Source organism: Rana temporaria, unplaced genomic scaffold (assembly GCF_905171775.1).
Source record: "Rana temporaria unplaced genomic scaffold, aRanTem1.1, whole genome shotgun sequence".
Classification (NCBI taxonomy): domain Eukaryota; kingdom Metazoa; phylum Chordata; class Amphibia; order Anura; family Ranidae; genus Rana; species Rana temporaria.
Window position 1 is genome coordinate 26,709 of NW_024404509.1, and position 18,203 is coordinate 44,911.

The 18,203-nt window shown below is 56.7% G+C and overlaps 1 protein-coding gene across 3 annotated transcripts; it reads right to left on the bottom strand.

Moving 5' to 3' along the window:
• Nucleotides 1–11: 11 nt before the first annotated feature.
• Nucleotides 12–14,420, bottom strand: NSUN4 (NOP2/Sun RNA methyltransferase 4). Of its 3 annotated transcripts, none has more exons than XM_040334563.1 (7): nt 14,293–14,420; nt 6,497–6,876; nt 3,942–4,093; nt 2,095–2,249; nt 1,890–2,014; nt 130–436; nt 12–47 (listed from the first exon to the last, which is right to left on the bottom strand). In XM_040334563.1, the coding sequence occupies exons 1-6, from the start codon at nt 14,383–14,385 to the stop codon at nt 160–162; spliced, it is 1,182 nt and encodes a 393-aa protein (XP_040190497.1). In that variant the 5' UTR covers nt 14,386–14,420; the 3' UTR covers nt 12–47; nt 130–159. The 3 variants fall into 3 exon arrangements, with proteins under 3 accessions (XP_040190497.1, XP_040190498.1, XP_040190496.1); XM_040334564.1 differs by lacking the exon at nt 12–47 and having other exon boundaries at nt 73–436; nt 6,497–6,613; nt 6,647–6,876; nt 14,293–14,419; XM_040334562.1 differs by lacking the exon at nt 12–47 and having other exon boundaries at nt 73–436.
• Between the last annotated feature and the right edge of the window lie 3,783 nt (nt 14,421–18,203).

Below are 18,203 nucleotides of genomic sequence, written 5' to 3' on the forward strand. Positions count from 1 at the left end.
ATCGTCAGTCACAGGGGCCCTGGCCATGTACAGTGGGTGTGGTCAGGAGACAGGGGGCCCCTCCCATAATCAATCCTCAGTCACAAGGGGCCCCCCAGCCATGTATAGTGGGTGTGGTCGGGAGACAGGGGGCCCCTCCTCAGTCACAGGGGCCCCTCTCTAGCGCTCCCTCCTCAGCAGGCAGAAGTAGATGGGCCCGAAGTTGGCGGTCAGGTGGGGGAGGACCAGCTCTCCGATGCGGCTCTTCTCATGGAAATTGAAAGTCTTCCTGAAAATCTCCCGGAAGGGGCGGAGCTCCTGGACGGAGGCGTGAATCCCGTATTCGGAGGCGGCGACCTCCAGCGCTCTCTCCACCACAAACTCATTCTGCAGCTGAGACAGAGAACAGGTGGAGTACACCACATCTCCCCCCGGAGTGACCGCATGCAGCCCCGCCCTGCAGGAGAGAACCGGAATTACAGGTCACATGATGACAGGAAGGGAGGGGTCATAGGAGGAAAGGTGGGGGAATGAGAGGAGGAGGAGTCTTGTTACATCAGTAGAATATATTACAATATACAATGTTATTTTAATATAATAAGAGAGAGAGAAAATGGAAGGAGGGCAGTGTGCGGGGGGAAGAGGGTAGTGTGCGGGGGGAAGAGGGCAGTGTAGGGGGAAGTGCTCACAGGAAGAGGGCGTTGTGCGGGGAGTGCTCACAGGAGGAGGGCAGTGTGGGGGGAGTGCTCACAGGAGGAGGGCAGTGTGGGGGGAGTGCTCACAGGAGGAGGGCAGTGCGGGGGGAGTGCTCACAGGAGGAGGGCAGTGCGGGGGGAGTGCTCACAGGAGGAGGGCAGTGCGGGGGGAGTGCTCACAGGAGGAGGGCAGTGTGGGGGGAGTGCTCACAGGAAGAGGGCAGTGTGCGGGGACTGCTCACAGGAAGAGGGCGTTGTGCGGGGAGTGCTCACAGGAGGAGGAGTGCGGGGGGAGTGCTCACAGGACGGTGTGCGGGGAGTGCTCACAGGAGGGGGGAGTACTCACAGGAGGAGGCGTGCGGGGGGAGTGCTCACAGGAGGAGGAGTCTGGGGAGTGCTCACAGGAGGAGGAGTGCGGGGAGTGCTCACAGGAGGACGGAGTGCGGGGGGAGTGCTCACAGGAGGAGGAGTGCGGGGGGAGTGCTCACGGGAGGACGGCGTGCGGGGGGAGTGCTCACGGGAGGACGGCGTGCGGGGGGGAGTGCTCACGGGAGGACGGCGTGCGGGGGGAGTGCTCACGGGAGGACGGCGTGCGGGGGGAGTGCTCACGGGAGGACGGCGTGCGGGGGGAGTGCTCACGGGAGGACAGCGTGCGGGGGGAGTGCTCACGGGAGGACAGCGTGCGGGGGGAGTGTTCACGGGAGGACGGCGTGCGGGGGGAGTGCTCACGGGAGGACGGCGTGCGGGGGGAGTGCTCACGGGAGGACGGTCTGCGGGGAGTGCTCACAGGAGGAGGAGTGCGGGGGGAGTGCTCACAGGAGGAGGAGTGCGGGGGGAGTGCTCACAGGAGGACGGTGTGCTCACAGGAGGAGGGCAGTGTAGGGGAGAGTGCTCACAGGAGGATGGTGTGTGGGGAGTGCTCACAGGAGGAGGGCAGTGTAGGGGGGAGTGCTCACAGGAAGACGGTGTGCGGGGAGTGCTCACAAGAGCAGTGCGGTCTGTAGTGCGGGGAGCGCTCACAAGAGGAGGAGTGCGGGGGGGGGAGTGCTCACAGGAGGACGGTGTGCGGGGAGTGCTCACAGGAGGACGGTGTGCGGGGGGGGGGGGGAGTGCTCACAGGAGGACGGTGTGCGGGGAGTGCTCACAGGAGGAGGAGTGCTCACAGGAGGAGGACGGTGTGCGGGGAGTGCTCACAGGAGTGTGGGGAGTACTCACAGGAGCAGTGCGGTCTGTAGTGCGGGGAGTGTTTGGCGCTCTTTGCTCCGGGATCGGATGAAGATGTTGTTGTCGGTCTCGATCAGGGAATGGCGGTCGGTTGTACACGGAACATCTACCAGAACCTGCAGACAGAGAGACGGATCGATGACATCACACACTCTATACAATGATCAGAACTCGGGCCGTTCTGCTCGGCACTGACCCGGTCATACGATCCATGCTCCTCCCATTCTGTGCCGTCCCAGGATGTGACCCGAACTCGCTCCTCTGTACGGAGGTGATGGGGGAGGTATGACTGCAGGACTCTGCGCAGGCGGTTAGTGCGAGACACCGACACGTCATTGGCTGCTAGGAAACCTGAAACCCAGAAGTTAGAATGTGATTGGAGGAGGGTGTCCACCCCCCACAGCTCTTCGATCCCTCTGTGTCAGAACCCCATCCCCCGATGTCAGGGACCTCCCTTCCCCCCCTGCGTCAGGCCACGATCCCCCCCCCCCCATGTCAGAGATCCCCCTCTCCCCTGTGTCAGCGATCCCCCTCTCCCCTGTGTCAGAGATCCCCCTCTCCTCTGTGTCAGAGATTCCCCCTCTCCCCCCGTGTCAGAGATTCCCCCCTCTCCCCCCGTGTCAGAGATCCCCCCTCTCCCCCCGTGTGTCAGAGATCCCCCCTCCCCCCTGTGTCAGAGATCCCCCCTCTCCCCTGTGTCAGAGATCCCCCCTCTCCCCTGTGTCAGAGATCCTCCCTCTCCCCTGTGTCAGAGATCCTCCCTCTCCCCTGTGTCAGAGATCCTCCCTCTCCCCTGTGTCAGAGATCCTCCCTCTCCCCTGTGTCAGAGATCCTCCCTCTCCCCTGTGTCAGAGATCCTCCCTCTCCCCTGTGTCAGAGATTCCCCCTCTCCCCTGTGTCAGAGATTCCCCCTCTCCCCTGTGTCAGAGATCCCCCCTCTCCCCTGTGTCAGAGATCCCCCTCTCCCCTGTGTCAGAGATCCCCCCTCTCCCCTGTGTCAGAAATTCTCCCTCCCCATGTCAGAGATCCTCCCTCCCCCCGTGTCAGAGATCCTCCTCCCTCCCCCCTGTGTCAGAGATCCTCCTCCCTCCCCCCTGTGTCAGAGATCCTCCCTCCCCCCCCCCCGTGTCAGAGATCCTCCCTCTCCCCCCCCGTGTCAGAGATCCTCCCTCTCCCCCCCGTGTCAGAGATCTTCCCTCTCCCCCCCCCCCGTGTCAGAGATCCTCCCCCTCCCTCTTCCACCTCCCGTGTCAGAGATCCTCCCTCCTCTGTGTCAGAGATCCTCCTCCCTCCCCTCTGTGTCAGAGATCCCCCTCCCCTCTGTGTCAGAGATTCCCCCCCTCTCCCCTGTGTCTGAGATCCCCCCTCTCCCCTGTGTCAGAGATCCCCCCTCTCCCCTGTGTCAGAGATCCCCCCTCTCCCCTGTGTCAGAGATCCCCCCTCTCCCCTGTGTCAGAGATCCCCCCTCTCCCCTGTGTCAGAGATCCTCCTCCCTCCCCTGTGTCAGAGATCCTCCTCCCTCCCCTGTGTCAGAGATCCTCCTCCCTCCCCTGTGTCAGAGATCCTCCCTCTCCCCTGTGTCAGAGATCCTCCCTCTCCCCTGTGTCAGAGATCCTCCCTCTCCCCTGTGTCAGAGATCCTCCCTGTGTCAGCGATTCTCCCTCCCGATGTCAGAGATCCTCCTCACTCCCGTGTCAGAGATCCCCCTCTCCCCTGTGTCAGCGATTCTCCCTCCCGATGTCAGAGATCCCCCCTCTCCCCCGTGTCAGAGATCCCCCCTCCCCCTGTGTCAGAGATCCCCCCTGTGTCAGAGATCCCCCCCTCTCCCCTGTGTCAGAGATCCCCCCTCTCCCCTGTGTCAGAGATCCTCCCTCTCCCCTGTGTCAGAGATCCCCCCCTCTCCCCTGTGTCAGAGATCCCCCCCTCTCCCCTGTGTCAGAGATTCCCCTCCCCCTGTGTCAGAGATCCCCCCTCTCCCCTGTGTCAGAGATCCCCCCTGTGTCAGAGATCCCCCTCCCCTCTGTATTTGAAGAAGAGACTCACGGCAGTTCTGCATGAGCAGAGCCAGACTCTTCCCCCCGGGGGCGGCACACAGATCCAAGACTCTGTGATCCGGTTGGACGTTCAGAGCCAGAACTGGGAGGAGCGATGCCGCATCCATCAGGTAATATCCCAGGAGCCCCGACAGGTCCGCCCTAAACAGGAAGGTGAGAGAATAGAGGACACGCCCATCACTGGGAGGAACCAAATAATGTCACATGACCACACGCCTATCCAAACTATATCACATTATCTCAAGAGGACACGCCCATCACTGGGAGGGGAGGAACCATGTCACATGATCACAAGACCATACGCCCATCACTGGGAGGGGGGACCCAAATAATGTCACATGACCACACGCCTATCCAAACTATATCACATGATCTCAAGAGGACACGCCCATCACTGGGAGGAACCAAATAATGTCACATGACCACACACCTATCCAAACTATACAACATGATCTCAAGAGGACACGCCCATCACTGGGAGGGGGGGACCCAAATAATGTCACATGACCACAAGAGGACATGCCCATCACTGGGAGGAACAAAAATAATGTCACATGACCACAAGAGGACACGCCCATCACTGGGAGGAACCAAATAATGTCACATGACCACACGCCTATCCAAACAATATTACGTGAGCTCAAGAGGACACGCCCATCACTGGGAGGGGAGGAACCATGTCACATGATCACAAGACCATACGCCCATCACTGGGAGGGGGGACCCAAATAATGTCACATGACCACACGCCTATCCAAACTATATCACATGATCTCAAGAGGACACGCCCATCACTGGGAGGAACCAAATAATGTCACATGACCACACACCTATCCAAACTATACAACATGATCTCAAGAGGACACGCCCATCACTGGGAGGGGGGGACCCAAATAATGTCACATGACCACAAGAGGACATGCCCATCACTGGGAGGAACAAAAATAATGTCACATGACCACAAGAGGACACGCCCATCACTGGGAGGAACCAAATAATGTCACATGACCACACGCCTATCCAAACAATATTACGTGAGCTCAAGAGGACACGCCCATCACTGGGAGGGGAGGAACCATGTCACATGATCACAAGACCATACGCCCATCACTGGGAGGGGGGACCCAAATAATGTCACATGACCACAAGAGGACACGCCCATCACTGGGAGGAACCAAATAATGTCACATGACCACACACCTATCCAAACTATATCACGTGATCTCAAGGGGTCACGCCCATCACTGGGAGGGGGGACTCAAATAATGTCACATGACCACAAGAGCACACGCCCATCACTGGAAGGGGAGGAACTATGTCACATGACCACACGCCCATCACTTGGAGGACCTGAACTATGTCACATGACCACAAGAGCACACGCCCATCACTGGGAGGGGAGGAACCATGTCACATGACCACAAGAGCACACACCCATCACTGGGAGGACCTGAACTATGTCACATGACCACAAGAGCACACGCCCATCACTGGGAGGGGAGGAACCATGTTACATGACCACAAGAGCACACGCCCATCACTGGGAGGGGAGAAATCATGTCACATGATCACAAGAGCATACGCCAATCACTTGGAGGACCTGAACTATGTCACATGACCACACGCCCATCACTGGGAGGACCTGAACTATGTCACATGACCACAAGAGCACACGCCCATCACTGGGAGGACCTGAACTATGTCACATGACCACAAGAGCACACGCCCATCACTGGGAGGACCTGAACTATGTCACATGACCACAAGAGCACACGCCCATCACTTGGAGGACCTGAACTATGTCACATGACCACACGCCCATCACTGGGAGGACCTGAACTATGTCACATGACCACAAGAGCACACGCCCATCACTGGGAGGACCTGAACTATGTCACATGACCACAAGAGCACACGCCCATCACTGGGAGGACCTGAACTATGTCACATGACCACAAGAGCACACGCCCATCACTTGGAGGACCTGAACTATGTCACATGACCACACGCCCATCACTGGGAGGACCTGAACTATGTCACAGGACCACAAGAGCACACGCCCATCACTGGGAGGACCTGAACTATGTCACATGACCACACGCCCATCACTGGGAGGACCCAAACTATGTCACATGACCACAAGCCCATCACTGGGAGGGGAGGAACCATGTCACATGATAAGAGCACACACCCATCACTGGGAAACCCAAACTATGTCACATGACCACAAGAGCACACGCCCATCACTGGAAGGGGAGGAACTATGTCACATGATCACAAGAGCATACGCCCATCACTGGGAGGACCTGAACTATGTCACATGACCACACGCCCATCACTGGAAGGGGAGGAACTATGTCACATGATCATCACTGGGGCGACCCAAATTATATCACATGACCACATGCAGGAGGAGTACTGTCTGTGCCCCCAGGATTGGAGGCAGGGGATTGGCTGACCAGTGACGGTCATTTCTGCAGACAGTGATGTGAACTTCGGTCTGGCCCCTCCCCCCAGGGATGACACACCCAGCTGATATCCTACCTGGGGGAGGGGAATCGTTGGATGTCTCCGCGGGGAAAGGTGTAACAGGAGAGCGCAGCGGCGTGCAGTGCCGTCACCGTGTCTCTGTGAGGGGCGGAGTCTGCAGGTGTCAGGTCTCTGTGAGGGGCGGAGTCTGCAGGTGTCAGGTCTGTCCCCGGACTCTCCTCCTCCATCATCAGGAAGTCTTCGCTGTGCAGCGCCGAGAGATCCGCCGTCACCGCCTCCGGCCTGGAGAAGAGGTTCACCATCGCCCCGTACTTCTGTTCCGAGAGCAGCGCCAGGCGGAGCGCCGCCCAATCCTCTCCAAACTGCACCGAGTAATTGGAGTCACAGTACTGGAGGGCCAACTGGGGGCCGGAGAGCGAGGGGAGGGAGGAGGCCTGCCGGAAAAACACACAGGACAACCACATCAATGAGGGAGGAGGAGCCCCACAGGGAGGACAGTGACATCACACAACATGGAGGGAGGAGGAGGAGCCCCACAGGGAGGACAGTGACATCACACAACATGGAGGGAGGAGGAACCCCACAGGGAGGACAGTGACATCACACAACATGGAGGGAGGAGGAGCCCCACAGGGAGGACAGTGACATCACACAACATGGAGGGAGGAGGAGCCCCACAGGGAGGACAGTGACATCACACAACATGGAGGGAGGAGGAGGAGCCCCACAGGGAGGACAATGACATCACACAACATGGAGGGAGGAGGAGGAGGAGCCCCACAGGGAGGACAGTGACATTACACAACATGGAGGAAGGAGGAGGAGCCCCACAGGGAGGACAGTGACATCACACAACATGGAGGGAGGAGGAGCCCCACAGGGAGGACAGTGACATCACACAACATGGAGGGAGGAGGAGCCCCACAGGGAGGACAGTGACATCACACAACATGGAGGAGGGAGAAGGACCCCCACAGGGAGGACAGTGACATCACACAACATGGAGGGAGGAGGAGCCCCACAGGGAGGACAGTGACATCACACAACATGGAGGGAGGAGGAGGAGCCCCACAGGGAGGACAGTGACATCACACAACATGGAGGGAGGAGGAGGAGCCCCACAGGGAGGACAGTGACATCACACAACATGGAGGGAGGAGGAGCCCCACAGGGAGGACAGTGACATCACACAACATGGAGGGAGGAGGAGCCCCACAGGGAGGACAGTGACATCACACAACATGGAGGAAGGAGGACCCCCACAGGGAGGACAGTGACATCACACAACATGGAGGGAGGAGGAGCCCCACAGGGAGGACAGTGACATCACACAACATGGAGGGAGGAGGAGGAGCCCCACAGGGAGGACAGTGACATCACACAACATGGAGGAGGGAGGAGGAGCCCCACAGGGAGGACAGTGACATCACACAACATGGAGGGCGGAGCCCCACAGGGAGGACAGTGACATCACACAACATGGAGAGAGGAGGAGGAGCCCCACAGGGAGGACAGTGACATCACACAACATGGAGGGAGGAGGAGGAGCCCCACAGGGAGGACAGTGACATCACACAACATGGAGGGCGGAGCCCCACAGGGAGGACAGTGACATCACACAACATGGAGGGAGGAGGAGCCCCACAGGGAGGACAGTGACATCACACAACATGGAGGGAGGAGGAGGAGCCCCACAGGGAGGACAGTGACATCACACAACATGGAGGGAGGAGGAGGAGCCCCACAGGGAGGACAGTGACATCACACAACATGGAGGAGGGAGGAGGACCCCCACAGGGAGGACAGTGACATCACACAACATGGAGGGAGGAGGAGGACCCACAGGGAGGACAGTGACATCACACAACATGGAGGGAGGAGGAGGAGCCCCACAGGGAGGACAGTGACATCACACAACATGGAGGGAGGAGGAGGACCCCCACAGGGAGGACAGTGACATCACACAACATGGAGGAGGGAGGAGGAGCCCCACAGGGAGGACAGTGACATCACACAACATGGAGGGAGGAGGAGGAGGAGCCCCACAGAGAGGACAGTGACATCACACAACATGGAGGGAGGAGGAGCCCCACAGGGAGGACAGTGACATCACACAACATGGAGGGAGGAGGAGGAGCCCCACAGGGAGGACAGTGACATCACACAACATGGAGGAGGGAGGAGGACCCCCACAGGGAGGACAGTGACATCACACAACATGGAGGGAGGAGGAGGACCCACAGGGAGGACAGTGACATCACACAACATGGAGGGAGGAGGAGGAGCCCCACAGGGAGGACAGTGACATCACACAACATGGAGGGAGGAGGAGGAGCCCCACAGGGAGGACAGTGACATCACACAACATGGAGGAGGACCCCCACAGGGAGGACAGTGACATCACACAACATGGAGGGAGGAGGAGCCCCACAGGGGGGACAGTGACATCACACAACATGGAGGGCGGAGGAGGAGCCCCACAGGGAGGACAGTGACATCACACAACATGGAGGGAGGAGGAGCCCCACAGGGAGGACAGTGACATCACACAACATGGAGGGAGGAGGAGGAGCCCCACAGGGAGGACAGTGACATCACACAACATGGAGGGAGGAGGAGGAGCCCCACAGGGAGGACAGTGACATCACACAACATGGAGGAGGGAGGAGGAGCCCCACAGGGAGGACAGTGACATCACACAACATGGAGGGAGGAGGAGGAGCCCCACAGGGAGGACAGTGACATCACACAACATGGAGGGAGGAGGAGGAGCCCCACAGGGAGGACAGTGACATCACACAACATGGAGGGAGGAGGAGCCCCACAGGGAGGACAGTGACATCACACAACATGGAGGGAGGAGGAGCCCCACAGGGAGGACAGTGACATCACACAACATGGAGGAGGAGCCCCACAGGGAGGACAGTGACATCACACAACATGGAGGAGGGAGGAGGACCCCCACAGGGAGGACAGTGACATCACACAACATGGAGGGAGGAGGAGCCCCACAGGGAGGACAGTGACATCACACAACATGGAGGGAGGAGGAGGAGCCCCACAGGGAGGACAGTGACATCACACAACATGGAGGGAGGAGGACCCCCACAGGGAGGACAGTGACATCACACAACATGGAGGGAGGAGGAGGACCCCCACAGGGAGGACAGTGACATCACACAACATGGAGGAGGAGCCCCACAGGGAGGACAGTGACATCACACAACATGGAGGAGGGAGGAGGACCCCCACAGGGAGGACAGTGACATCACACAACATGGAGGGAGGAGGAGGAGCCCCACAGGGAGGACAGTGACATCACACAACATGGAGGGAGGAGGAGGAGCCCCACAGGGAGGACAGTGACATCACACAACATGGAGGGAGGAGGAGGACCCCCACAGGGAGGACAGTGACATCACACAACATGGAGGAGGGAGGAGGAGCCCCACAGGGAGGACAGTGACATCACACAACATGGAGGGAGGAGGAGGAGGAGCCCCACAGAGAGGACAGTGACATCACACAACATGGAGGGAGGAGGAGCCCCACAGGGAGGACAGTGACATCACACAACATGGAGGGAGGAGGAGGAGCCCCACAGGGAGGACAGTGACATCACACAACATGGAGGAGGGAGGAGGACCCCCACAGGGAGGACAGTGACATCACACAACATGGAGGGAGGAGGAGGAGCCCCACAGGGAGGACAGTGACATCACACAACATGGAGGGAGGAGGAGGAGCCCCACAGGGAGGACAGTGACATCACACAACATGGAGGGAGGAGGAGGAGCCCCACAGGGAGGACAGTGACATCACACAACATGGAGGGAGGAGGAGGAGGAGCCCCACAGAGAGGACAGTGACATCACACAACATGGAGGGAGGAGGAGCCCCACAGGGAGGACAGTGACATTACACAACATGGAGGAGGGAGGAGGAGCCCCACAGGGAGGACAGTGACATCACACAACATGGAGGGAGGAGGAGGAGGAGCCCCACAGAGAGGACAGTGACATCACACAACATGGAGGAGGGAGGAGCCCCACAGGGAGGACAGTGACATCACACAACATGGAGGACGGAGGACCCCCACAGGGAGGACAGTGACATCACACAACATGGAGGAGGGAGGAGGACCCCCACAGGGAGGACAGTGACATCACACAACATGGAGGAGGACCCCCACAGGGAGGACAGTGACATCACACAACATGGAGGGAGGAGGAGCCCCACAGGGGGGACAGTGACATCACACAACATGGAGGGCGGAGGAGGAGCCCCACAGGGAGGACAGTGACATCACACAACATGGAGGGAGGAGGAGCCCCACAGGGAGGACAGTGACATCACACAACATGGAGGGAGGAGGAGGAGCCCCACAGGGAGGACAGTGACATCACACAACATGGAGGGAGGAGGAGGAGCCCCACAGGGAGGACAGTGACATCACACAACATGGAGGGAGGAGGAGCCCCACAGGGAGGACAGTGACATCACACAACATGGAGGGAGGAGGAGCCCCACAGGGAGGACAGTGACATCACACAACAGGGAGGAGGAGCCCCACAGGGAGGACAGTGACATCACACAACATGGAGGAGGGAGGAGGAGCCCCACAGGGAGGACAGTGACATCACACAACATGGAGGGAGGAGGAGCCCCACAGGGAGGACAGTGACATCACACAACATGGAGGAGGGAGGAGGACCCCCACAGGGAGGACAGTGACATCACACAACATGGAGGGAGGAGAACAAGATCACAATGTGGGGGTGGTGTGTTCTGTAAGGTAGGGGTTGTTCTCTATAGGGGGTGTGTGTTCTGTAGGGGGGAGGGGTGTGTTCTGTAGGGGGGGGAGGGGTGTGTTCTGTAGGGGGGGGGGGTGTGTTCTGTAGGGGGAGGGGTGTGTTCTGTAGGGGGAGGGGAGGAGGGGTGTGTTCTGTAGGGGGAGGGGAGGAGGGGTGTGTTCTGTAGAGGGGGGAGGAGGGGTGTGTTCTGTAGGGAGGGGAGGGGTGTGTTCTGTAGGGAGTGGAGGAGGGGTGTGTTCTGTAGGGGAGGGGAGGGGTGTGTTCTGTAGGGGAGGGGTGTGTTCTGTAGGGGGGAGGAGGGGTGTGTTCTGTAGGGAGGGGAGGAGGGGTGTGTTCTGTAGGGGAGGGGTGTGTTCTGTAGGGGGGAGGAGGGGTGTGTTCTGTAGGGGGGAGGAGGGGTGTGTTCTGTAGTGAGGGGGAGGGGTGTGTTCTGTAGAGGGGAGGGGTGTGTTCTGTAGGGGGGAGGGGTGTGTTCTGTAGGGGGAGAGGAGGGGTGTGTTCTGTAGGGGGAGAGGAGGGGTGTGTTCTGTAGGGAGGGGAGGAGGGGTGTGTTCTGTAGGGGAGGGGTGTGTTCTGTAGGCGGGAGGAGGGGTGTGTTCTGTAGTGAGGGGGAGGGGTGTGTTCTGTAGAGGGGAGGGGTGTGTTCTGTAGGGGGGAGGGGTGTGTTCTGTAGGGGGAGAGGAGGGGTGTGTTCTGTAGAGGGGGGAGGAGGGGTGTGTTCTGTAGGGAGGGGAGGAGGGGTGTGTTCTGTAGGGAGGGGGAGGGGTGTGTTCTGTAGAGGGGAGGGGTGTGTTCTGTAGAGGGGAGGGGTGTGTTCTGTAGAGGGGAGGGGTGTGTTCTGTAGGGGTGTGTTCTGTAGAGGGGAGGGGTGTGTTCTGTAGGGAGGGGGAGGGGTGTGTTCTGTAGAGGGGAGGGGTGTGTTCTGTAGAGGGGGAGGGGTGTGTTCTGTAGAGGGGGAGGGGTGTGTTCTGTAGAGGGGAGGGGTGTGTTCTGTAGAGGGGAGGGGTGTGTTCTGTAGGGGTGTGTTCTGTAGAGGGGAGGGGTGTGTTCTGTAGAGGGGAGGGGGAGGGGTATGTTCTGTAGGGGTGTGTTCTGTAGAGGGGGAGGGGTGTGTTCTGTAGAGGGGGAGGGGTGTGTTCTGTAGAGGGGGAGGGGTGTGTTCTGTAGAGGGGGAGGGGTGTGTTCTGTAGAGGGGGAGGGGTGTGTTCTGTAGAGGGGAGGGGGAGGGGTGTGTTCTGTAGAGGGGAGGGGTGTGTTCTGTAGAGGGGGAGGGGTGTGTTCTGTAGAGGGGAGGGGTGTGTTCTGTAGAGGGGAGGGGGAGGGGTGTGTTCTGTAGAGGGGAGGGGTGTGTTCTGTAGAGGGGGAGGGGTGTGTTCTGTAGAGGGGGAGGGGTGTGTTCTGTAGAGGGGGAGGGGTGTGTTCTGTAGAGGGGGAGGGGTGTGTTCTGTAGAGGGGGAGGGGTGTGTTCTGTAGAGGGGAGGGGAGGGTGTGTCCTGTAGAGGGGAGGGTGTGTCCTGTAGGGGAGGGGGAGGGGTGTGTTCTGTAGGGGGGGAGGGGTGTGTTCTGTAGGGGGGGAGGGGTGTGTTCTGTAGGGGAGGGGGAGGGGTGTGTTCTGTAGGGGAGGGGTGTGTTCTGTAGGGGGGGAGGAGGAGTGTGTTCTGTAGGGGGGGAGGAGGGGTGTGTTCTGTAGAGGGGAGGGGGAGGGTTCTCTAGAGGGGAGGGGGAGGGGTGTGTTCTGTAGAGGGGGGGGGGGAGGGGTGTGTTCTGTAGAGGGGAGGGGAGGGTGTGTCCTGTAGAGGGGAGGGGTGTGTTCTGTAGAGGGGAGGGGAGGGGGAGGGGTGTGTTCTGTAGGTAGGGGGGAGGAGGGGTGTGTTCTGTAGAGGGGAGGGGGAGGGTTCTCTAGAGGGGAGGGGGAGGGGTGTGTTCTGTAGAGGGGAGGGGGAGGGGTGTGTTCTGTAGAGGGGAGGGGAGGGGTGTGTTCTGTAGAGGGGAGGGGTGTGTCCTGTAGAGGGGAGGGGGAGGGGTGTGTTCTGTAGAGGGGAGGGGGAGGGGAGTGTTCTGTAGGTGGGGGGGGAGGAGGGGTGTGTTCTGTAGAGGGGAGGGGGAGGGTTCTCTAGAGGGGAGGGGGAGGGGTGTGTTCTGTAGAGGGGAGGGGGAGGGGTGTGTTCTGTAGAGGGGAGGGGAGGGGTGTGTCCTGTAGAGGGGAGGGGTGTGTTCTGTAGAGGGGAGGGGTGTGTCCTGTAGAGGGGAGGGGGAGGGGTGTGTTCTGTAGAGGGGAGGGGGAGGGGAGTGTTCTGCAGGTGGGGGGGAGGAGGGGTGTGTTCTGTAGAGGGGAGGGGGAGGGTTCTCTAGAGGGGAGGGGGAGGGGTGTGTTCTGTAGAGGGGAGGGGGAGGGGTGTGTTCTGTAGAGGGGAGGGGGAGGGTTCTCTAGAGGGGAGGGGGAGGGGTGTGTTCTGTAGAGGGGAGGGGGAGGGGTGTGTTCTGTAGAGGGGAGGGGAGGGTGTGTCCTGTAGAGGGGAGGGGTGTGTTCTGTAGAGGGGGGGGGGGGGGGGTGTGTTCTGTAGGGGGAGGGGACACAAAAATCTAATGTAAAGTGCCCCGCCCCCTCACACGTATGTAAACATTGATCACACATGAGGTGTCGCCGCGATCTTCACAGCGAGAACAATAATTCCAGCGCTCGATCTTCTCTGTAATTGTAAACTGGTAAAAAAAAATTAAAAGCGTCTTCTATGGAGATAGTTCTATGTCGCAGTTTGGCGCCATTCCACAGGTGTGTGTAATTGTAAAACGTGACGTGTTTGGGGTATATTTTATGTTTTGTTTAATTAATTAAAATTCATTTTATACAAAAAAATAAAATAAAATAGCGTTTGCAAAACCACTGCGCGAATACCATGTGACATAAAACATTGCAACACCCACCATTTTATTCTTCAGGGTCTCTGCTAAAAAAAATATATATAATGTTTGGGGGATTCTGGGAAATTTTCAGATTAATACCAGGAAAGGCCCCGCCCCCTCCCGGGCTCTCACCCATTTCTTCTTCATTCGGTGTTCTCTCCGGGCGGTGTAGATCGGACTCTGAATTCTCCTCACCAAAAACCTGACCGCCATGGAGGCCGCCATCTTCCCGGCTAAGACCCCGCCCACCCTGTCCGCTCTCCGCCTATTCTTCTCATCGCCCCGCCCAACATCCGCCTTCATCCTCTAATCACTCTCTTCGACTCCGCCCCCCCCATCTCGCCACTTTCCGCGAAGGTCCCGCCCCTCTAAGGACAAGATTACGCCCATCGACTCATCTGTCCCTCCCCTATTATGCGAAAGATCCACTTATCTGTCCGGAGGTCCCGCCCCTCTATGAAGAAGTTTCCGCCCATCTGTTTCCCCGTGTTGGAGAAGCCGTTGTTTCGTCAGATATGGTGACTCGTCAGAAAGTGTAACGGAAGTGACGTTTGGTTGCCGCCATCTTTCTACACCCTGCACTTTTTTCATAGTAAGCGTTCACAGAGAAGCGGACATCTTGTTACACCCACCGGATTTTACACTTATTTTTTTAAGCGTAAAGCGAGTTTATAGAGTGAAATAAAGTACTTACCACTCAGTTTTACTGTTTAGATGTTGAATTTTAAAAGCTACAGCAAGCCTGCTCATCTCACAGTTTTGTCAGTCTGACAGAAGCTCGCCGCTGTCAGATTTTATCATGTAAACCAGGGATCCTCAAACTACGGCCCTCCAGCTGTTCCGGAACTACATATCCCATGAGGCATTGTAAAACTCTGACATTCACAGACATGACTAGGCATGATGGGAATTGTAGTTCCTGAACAGCTGGAGGGCCATAGTTTGAAGACCCATGATGTAAACATTCCCACGAAGTCCTAAGTGCTGAATTTCACTATATAAACTCAGTTTACTGTTAACCACTTGCTTACTGGGCACATATACCCCCCTCCTGCCCAGGTGAAATTTCAGCTTTCGGCACTGCGTCGCTTTAACTAACAATTGCGCGGTCGTGCGACGTGGCTCCCAAACAAAATTGACGTCCTTTTTTCCCCACAAGTAGAGCTTTCTTTTGGTGGTATTTGATCGCCTGTGCAGTTTTTATTTTTTGCGCTATAAACAAAAAAGTGCGACAATTTTGAAAAAAATACAAAATTTTTTACTTGTTGCTATAATAAATATCCCAATTTAAAAAAAAAAAAAAAAACACATTTTTTTTCTCAGTTTAGGCCGATATGTATTCTTCTACATATTTATGGTAAAAAAAAAATCGCAATAAGCGACTGGTTTGCACAAAAGTTATAGCGCCTACAAAATAGGGGACAGAATTATTATTTTTTATTATTTATTTTTTTTACTAGAAATGGCGGCGATCTGCCATTTTTATTGGGACGGCGACATTATGGCAGACACATCGGACACATTTTTGGCACCATTCACATTTATACTGCGATCAGTGCTATAAATATGCACTAATTACAGTATAAATGTGACTGGCATTGAAGGGGTTAACACTAGGGGGTGAGGAAGGGGTTAAATGTATTCCCTGCATTGTGTTCTAACTGTAGGTGGAGGGGGGGGGTGACTGGGGGAGGTGACCGATCTGTGTCTCTATGTACAAGGGACACAGATCGGTCTCCTCTCCAGAGACAGGACGCTGCCTCTGTGTAAAACGGCAATGAGAGATGATCTCATATGTTTACATATGAGATCATCTCTCATTGGCCGCACAGATCGCATCGCAAACGGCCACTCTGATTGGCCGTTCGCGGCGATCTGTAATTGGCTGTGTCCAAGGGACACAGCCAACACAGTTTCCCCACTGCGCGCTCTGGAGCGCGCGCGGGGAACGCACAAAGGGGCGGACGTCAATTGACGTCCACTTGGATTTTCAGGTCCGCGCTGTAGCCGTCATTCGGCTATAGTGCGGGTCTGAAGCGGTTAAAATAAAGTGTGAAATGCCGGCGGGTGTAACAAGATGTCCGCGTGCCGCCTTCTTACTGTATCCTTACTGTGGAGGAGTGCGGGGTGTACCAAGATGGCGGCGACTAAACGTCACTTCCGTTACACATTCTGACGGGTCGCCGAATCTGATGAAACACTGCTGTTTCGTCAGAAATGGTGTTATATGGCGACCCGTTAGGAAAATGTTACGGAAGTTACGTTTCGTCGCCGCCATCTTGCTACACCCCGCACTCCTCCATTGTAAGAATACACTGAGAAGGGGGGTAAGCAGACATCTTGTTACACCCACCAGCAGGGCCGCCATCAGGGGGGTACAGGCAGTACACCTGTAAGGGGCCCCCCGGAGGTCCGCAGGGGCCCTGGATGGCAACCCCCCTTTTTTTTAATAAAACCTTTTTTTTTTAATATATATTTTTTTTGTTTTTATTAAAGGGCCCAGAGGTCCACATGGCCCCCGGATGGCAACCCCCATTAATTTTTTTATATACCGTATTTATCGGGCTATAACGCGGCCCGGCGTATAGCGCGCACCCCGAATTTGAAGGAAGTTTCCTGCAAAAAAAAAAAAAATACTTACAGTTTGGATGCCCCTCGTCGGTGTCTTGCCCGTCGTCCATCGCGTCCGGCCCGTCGTCCAGCGGCGGCCTTGTCCGGTCCGGCGTCCTTCTGCGGCCATCCCCGCTCGATCCCCGCTACCCGCGCTCTGTTCGAACCACTGTGCCGACATATATACCGAGCGGAGTACACTCGTGTATAGTCGGGCGGGCTCGGCTCCTCTCGCGTAAACGACGTACAGGACGCACACGACGTGACCGCGAGAGGAGCCGAGCCTGCCTGACTATACCCGAGTGTACTGCGCTCGGTATATGTCGGCGCAGTGGTTCGAACAAAGCACGGGAAGCGGGTAACGGCGTATTATCGCGCACCCACGATTTTGCCCTGTTTTTCAGGGCAAAAAAGTGCACGGTATACGCCGATAAATACGGTATTTTTTTTATATATATATATATATATTTCTTTATCATATATTTTTTTTATAATTTAAAAAAAAAAAAAATTATTTTATATATTGTTTTTTCTTTTTATTAAAGGGCCCCGGATGGCAAACCCCCCCCCCCCTTTTTTTTTATATATAAAAAATATTTTTTATCAAAAAAAAAAAAAGGGGGGGGGGTTTTGCCATCCGGGGCCCTTTAATAAAAAGAAAAAAATATATATAAAAGAAAGATTAAAAAATAAAATGTATAACAAAAAAAAGGGGGGCCCAGAGGTCCCCAGGGCAACCCCCCCAATTTGTGGCACCCCCCGCTTCTCAATTCACCCCCCCCCCCCGCTTCTCAACTAGTGCAGCACCCCCCCCCCTCCAGTTCTCTGCTCCAGGGGGCCTATGCCTGAAGCAGTGTAAGGGGCCCCATAATTCCTGATGGCGGCCCCGGCCACCGGAGTTTTAACATTTTAGACGTTTTTTTTTTACAGTAAAGTGACTTTATATGGTTTATTACCGGACTTAGAACTCCGTCTTCCTGTTTACATGTTGAACTTTAAAAGCTGCGGCTTCACGCGCCGATCTCACAGGTTTGTCGATCTGAAGTTCGCTGCTTTCAAAATTCAACATCTAAACAGTCAGACGGACTTCTAAGTACATAAACTATGGCCCAGATTCTCGTCCAGCGGCGTAAATTTGTGCGGGCGTAACGTATCCGCTTTACGTTACGCCTCAGCAACTTAGACGGGCAGGTGCTGTATTCTCAACGGACGGTGCAAGTTGCGCCGGCGTAGCGTAAATCGGCCGGCGTAAGGCCGCCTAATTCAAATTTGGATCAGGGGGGGCGTGTTTTATGTAAATCTACTGTGACCCGACGTGATTGACGTTTTTCCCGAACAGCGCATGCGCCGTCCGTTGAGAATACAGCACCTGCCCGTCTAAGTTGCGGAGGCGTAACGTAAAGCGGATACGTTACGCCCGCACAAAATTACGC

Excerpts from the sequence above, each read along its gene's own strand:
- NSUN4 (XM_040334563.1), bottom strand. The coding sequence starts at position 14,385 with ATGGCGGCCTCCATGGCGGTCAGGTTTTTGGTGAGGAGAATTCAGAGT. Across the intron at positions 2,250-3,941 it reads TCTGCTCATGCAGAACTGCC|GTTTCCTAGCAGCCAATGAC; the intron begins GTGAGTCTCTTC and ends TCTGGGTTTCAG. Across the intron at positions 2,015-2,094 it reads AGCATGGATCGTATGACCGG|GTTCTGGTAGATGTTCCGTG; the intron begins GTCAGTGCCGAG and ends CTCTGTCTGCAG.